Source organism: Chanos chanos, chromosome 12, assembly GCF_902362185.1.
Source record: "Chanos chanos chromosome 12, fChaCha1.1, whole genome shotgun sequence".
NCBI classification, from domain to species: Eukaryota; Metazoa; Chordata; class Actinopteri; order Gonorynchiformes; family Chanidae; genus Chanos; species Chanos chanos.
The window spans coordinates 6,916,112-6,921,950 of record NC_044506.1 but is presented as its reverse complement, the minus strand read 5'-3'; the positions used below and the strand labels follow the sequence as shown (position 1 = coordinate 6,921,950).

Genomic DNA, 5,839 nt, shown 5'->3' with positions numbered 1-5,839 from the left:
AAAATCATTTCTATATTAAATCCCATTAATGAACAGTGTTAGAATAACCCTGCAAGAGACTGCTGTCCTCAGATATGCATTTTCTTTGTTGACCGAATATAAACAGATAAACAAATAAACAAACGAATGAATGAATAAACAGACAAAAGTATTTCAAGAACCCATAAGGGACACACTGAGTATTAACCACAAGTGAATTTTTCCTGTGCGCAGGGAGTCAAAGCATTGCATTTCAATGGTCAAATGCTGGTTGCATTTCAATGGTTAGCTGAGTGTTCTGTTGGAACTCTGACGGATTCCGTAGATTCTTCTCTGATGTCACGGCAACGACATTATTCTACATTGTATTCCCTTTACTCCCTCTTCCTCCCCTCCCTGGCCTACATCTCACCTGCCCAGTGGGAAGTGCAGGCAGATGTGTGAAACTCAGACCTGCCAACACCTCTGAGAACCACTGACACGACATGGCCGAGCATCACCTGAACATACCCATCTCACCGCCAGCCTGTGTGGAACTCACAGGTTCAGGGCCGCAGAGATTTGGTTTCTCACCTGTACTAACAGAGCCACGGGAGAGGCGGGGCAGAGCCACGGGAGAGGCGGGGCTACTCAGCTTAGGCTGCAGAAAGGTCAGGACTCAGACCAAAACAAGATTGTCACTTTATTTGTTTTACTCATTCATATGCTTGCAAAGAAGAGAGAGGGAGAGAGAGAGAGAGAGAGAGAGAGAGAGAGAGAGAGACAAAGACAGAGAGACAAAGACAGAGACAGAGACAGAGACAGAGAGAGGGCTCCCCTGACAGAAAGACAGAGCCCAGCCTTGGAGAAGAGAGTGAGTGTGATGATGTCACACAGAGGGAAACGAAACCCTCTCAGAGGAGCCAAAGGAATATTCAGCCTTTACTGGAATCCATGCAAGGAATCTGTGATGATTTAAGAACACTTTCTCCCTCAGAAATAGTCCCTCTAAAAAAACACTCACACACACACACACACACACACACATACACAGCCTATTAGAGTGTCACTGACTGTCATCTCCTTCTAACTCTGTTCTTTCTTTAACACTTCTATCCCCTATGCAAGACCCCGTCTGTTCTCCACTCGCATTTGAGCTATGTTACAACACACACACACACACACACACACACACACACACACACACACACACATAGAGTCATGCACCATCCATCAGATATTTCCAAAAAAAAAAAACCAAAAAAAAAAAGATTGTTTTACATTATCTGGCGGGCTTTGGGGCTGTTTTTGTTTTGTATAGCGTAACACATCTACATAGCATAAAACATTGTATGGGGTGAGAACTGGACTGAATAGACTGAGCTGGTTTGCTCCTGTGGTGAGGTGCAGATAAAATAATTGATTTTTTTTTTCTTGTTTCCCTCGACTTGTGTAGGGCCAAGGTTTTAAGGTGATGCAGATACTGTGTGAAAACCTGCCGGAGGAAAAGCAATTATCAGAGGAGTAGAAGCACCGAGAGACAAAATGCTTCATGTGCACGCTCGCAGGGGTGTACATGCATGCACACACACACGCGCGCGCACCCGCGTGCACACACGCATGCACGCACGCACGCACACACGCACGCACGCACATACACACGCGCGCGCACACACGCACGCACACACACACACACACACACTGAGAGCTTTTGAATATGAATAACGTCTGTTGATGACAGACACATATGTCCTGTTATCACTTCTCCGTATGTGTCTCTGCTTTACTGTCACAGGTATTCACACACCTCCAAGGACTTTCACAACTCTCTCTCTCTTTCTCCCTCTCTCTCTCTCGCTCTCTCTCTCTCTCGCTCTCTCTCTCTCTCTCTCTCTCTCCACACAGATGCACACACGCACAAACACACATGCATACCCACATACACACAGGAACGCAAGTACACAAATGCACAAAGTCAAACTTTCACAAACATACACACACACACACACACACCTTACAAGAGCACAGAGTGAGGAAAACTTGTCTCTGTGCTAAATGAATGCTGCCTTCAATTCGATGTGTCATTGAACAAGACATTTTAGTTCTTGTATCCATACATATGTTGGGGTGGGGGTGGGGATTTTCTCATCCGTTGCCAATTGTATAATTAAGTTCAGAATTCATCACTAAGTCACCAAGTGAAGTGCAGCGTTAAATTACATCACAAGCCATCTGTTGTGTGGAGGAGATAAGAGAATTTTAATTCCTGTTTTTAAACTTTTTTTTTTTTTTTTTCAATGTTCTTACAAACCTCTGTCGATCCAGCAGCAAAAGATGTTGTGCAGAAATGAGCCAATTAGGCATTCAGATGTTTGGTAATGACAGAGGCCGATTGTGTCTTTGCTTAATGAGTCAGTGTATCTGTCTGTGTAAGACCAGTTCTCTGCATTGGGAGGACTACACGCACGTCGTTCTGCGAAAGTTCTCAAAAAAACTCAACCACTTTTCAGAACTCTTCGCTGCTCTCAACTGTGAGCCAAAAAGACACATTTAATTTCAATCCAACATTTTTCCCTGTAATACTTAAAAACTCACCGATGTCTAGCGGTAAGTATCCTGAATAACAACGTAGTTTATGTGGCGACAGCTCCTGTAAGATCAACGTCTTTGTTTCACCATACTGTAATATTGTCAACAGGCCTATTCACGATAGAGTAAAAATTAGGAAAATGTGTATGTTCACCCAGTGATGGCACTGTCTTACAATGCAAATGCCTGTTAACAGGAACTCCATCCACTTTTCCTCAGTCGTACCTTTTAACTGCTCCCTCGCTCCGTCCCTCTCTCTCTCCGTCCCTCATTTAGAGGGCCATCGTGTTTCTAAAGAGAGCGCCAAGCTGATAAGAGGAAAGAAAAAAAATGCTGAGCGTATAGAAGTCTTATCTCTCTTATTGCTTCACCTCTTTCTTCAGTGAGGAGTCCGACGCTACCGCTCTGTCATAGCGCGCGTGTAGAGTACCTCCCTCCTTTCCTCCAGTTCACAGCTCTCAGTAGTTCACGTGTGTCCTCTACACCGGCAAAGAGACCTCTTTCTTCAGCTCAAAGTCTTCACCACTGTGGTATTCTCTCTCTCCCTCCCCTTAATCATGGGCAGCAAAAGTTGTCCAGTTGTGGGCCAGAGTCATTTTCTACTCATCTTCTTATTTATGTATTTGTTGGATGAGATACTCGCTCATATTCGTTCATGTGGCACGTATCATATCCATTCACGGTTTCTGCTGTGAAATACGACGGATTCTGGCACATTCTGCAGCGCTAGATTTCTCGTCAGATGCAGAGTTCGTGTGAAAACATGTTCTAAGTCCTTAGCAGTCTTAACATGACAGTTATCTCCATTCACACACACACACTGTGATATCAGAGCAAGGGGTGAATTCGCTGCTAAACTAGCTGCTTCTGTTAATCCAGCCCTGGTGTTGTGTCGATTGCTTACTCTGGGACGAGCGTTCCTTTCCGTGTCGGCAATACGTCAGTGGTCATCGTGGTTCTCGGTTTCATCGCTAGGACATGACTATCGTCGCTGTCTGTCGGTGAACCTTCCTGTGGTAGCTCAGAGTTCACCTCTTATGACTACGACTCCAAACTTCCAAAGTGACTGATACCGAATGATTTCTAAGAAAACGGATTCAAGCTCCGCCATATAAACGTGTTGATACAGAAGTGAAATTTTCATCTATGGCTGGACGTATACATTAATACACTGTAGGTAGCACCCACATGTTCATTAACTGTACAACTAAAAAGTAATGGTGAAATGCTAATTTACCATTACTGTAGTTTTAAAGCCATTTTCAGTGCATTCACCATCATCTACATGTGTCTGGGTTGTTCAGTTAAAAAAAAGAAAGAAAAAAAAAAGAAAGAAAAACTACAGCCATTTTTACAGTAAAAAATGAACCAAAAATCCATAAAACAGCCGCAACCTCTACACCCTCTCTTTCGAGCAGTCTCACTGAGAGAGCTTTGTCTACCCTCAAACTAATTTTCACACCAGGCATTACTTCTCAGGCCTCAGACTATAATCTAGAAAAGTACACCCACGTACCACGTGAGACTTCAGAGCAAACTCTGCTGCGCCAGGTACAACACAAAGTTGGGTAACTTCTTAAAAATGTCCTTTTCATAGATTTGGGACGTTGCTTGCACGGAAAGCAGGCAGAATGACCTCTGAACTGCTTAACTGAGTGCAAATAGTGTTGGATGGATAATGGTGTTGCCGAAATTTGGAAATAGTGTTACGATTATCAAATTCAGTATTGTTGGTTAAACTATTACTCAAACTAGTATTTGTTCTTACCTTTTAAATTTGACCCGCGTACCCCACACCGCGTTCTACGGCAAAATACCAGACTTTGGGGGGGGGGGGTATTGTTATATTATATTAAAATATTGTTATTTACAAGCGCGGGTATTTGAATATGTATGCAATGTCTCGCGTGGATTTCAAACGCAAGCCTTCTTTGATCAACAACAAATCCGGACAGACTATCTCCTCCTCTCGCCGCGCCGATCACCGGCGTGCGGGACTCGAAGGAGAAATCTCTATGGTGCGCTCCAGACGAGAGAGAGGAACAGAAGAATTCGTTTAACAGCAACCGACAAATTCAGACAGCTTCAAAGCAAGACATTGCAACGTGCAACATACTCTTAGAGATGGATTAATTAAGGCATCCTCAAATCACAGTGGACTAGAGCGCTGTCTCCACTCATAGAATTGCGCCTGTATTAACCATGTTCTCTCAAAGAGATCAAAAACAAAGCGAGCACTTTAAAGAGTGAACTCGCTGATTGCCTTGACGACATCCTAATTTAAAATTGACCAGTACTAACTCCTCGCCAAAACTAGAGTTTCAAATGAATGTCTGGTACTTCTGTGAGGAATTACCGTTTCCGAAATACACGTCCCATACGTCGAGTGTGTTGGCCTATTAATAAGCATAACTGCATATACAATTGAACTAGCGCATACAAGACAAAATGTACCCATCAGAGTACACATGCGAGCTGCAAGAGGACTAATAAAGCTTCGTTTTCAACTCAGCAAAAGGTACATTATGCCACAATAGGTCGAGTTGAGTACCGACATATCTAACGTCTCACACTCGACGATTTTGACAGTGAGGGGTCGGTGGAGAATACTAGCTCCAAAAACTGCACTCGGTATGAGTAGCTTTGAGTAACAACACTTCAGGTTAAGCGAAGGGGGCAAAACTCCAGTTCCAAATATACTCATACTAATATCAGGTTAAGTCAGTCAGCAGTACTCCGTTAGCAGCTGCAAGACCAATGTGACGCAAATAAGGTGAAAAAAGCACTAAACAAAAAGGCACCAGAGACAGTGAATTTACCTTGATCGAGTAGCCGCAGGGAGTGTTGAAACGACGGGTCGAGAGAGTCTTTCTCCGCCAGCAGCTCTGGTAAATACTTTTCGCTATCCATGTCTTCCGACACGTCCGGAGCGTTTTAGTATCGGTGAATTTCTAGACAGATATCCCGTTTCGTCCCTCAGTAACCCCGACAAAGCAAACACCAGTTTCAAAAACGGAAAAAAAGAAAACAACGGTATTGCTCGAAACCAGTGTTACAACATAATATGCAGTTTATTTTATTTTGTAACAATCAGAAACGGAAAAAACGTCCGTGCGCTTCCTAGGTTGGATTTCCTCAGCCCATCTGAGTGAAAATCGCCGGTCTGTCCGTCACTTGCGTCCCTTCTTGCCCAAACCTCTGTCTCCTTTGTAAACAATCGCTTTGAAGCTCCCCCTGTTGTATCCACTGGCAACGACGACACATCCCAGATCTTCAAGCGATTGGTTGTCGT

The 5,839-nt window shown here is 43.8% G+C and overlaps 1 protein-coding gene across 1 annotated transcript in view; it reads right to left on the bottom strand.

Moving 5' to 3' along the window:
• khdrbs3 (KH domain containing, RNA binding, signal transduction associated 3) overlaps positions 1 to 5,457 on the bottom strand; it is a 102,244-nt gene extending 96,787 nt beyond the window's left edge. The window contains exon 1 of the mRNA XM_030789443.1: positions 5,367 to 5,457. Coding sequence (XP_030645303.1) covers positions 5,367 to 5,457 — 91 coding nt within the window. The remainder of the gene's footprint in view (positions 1 to 5,366) is intronic.
• Positions 5,458 to 5,839: the final 382 nt, after the last annotated feature.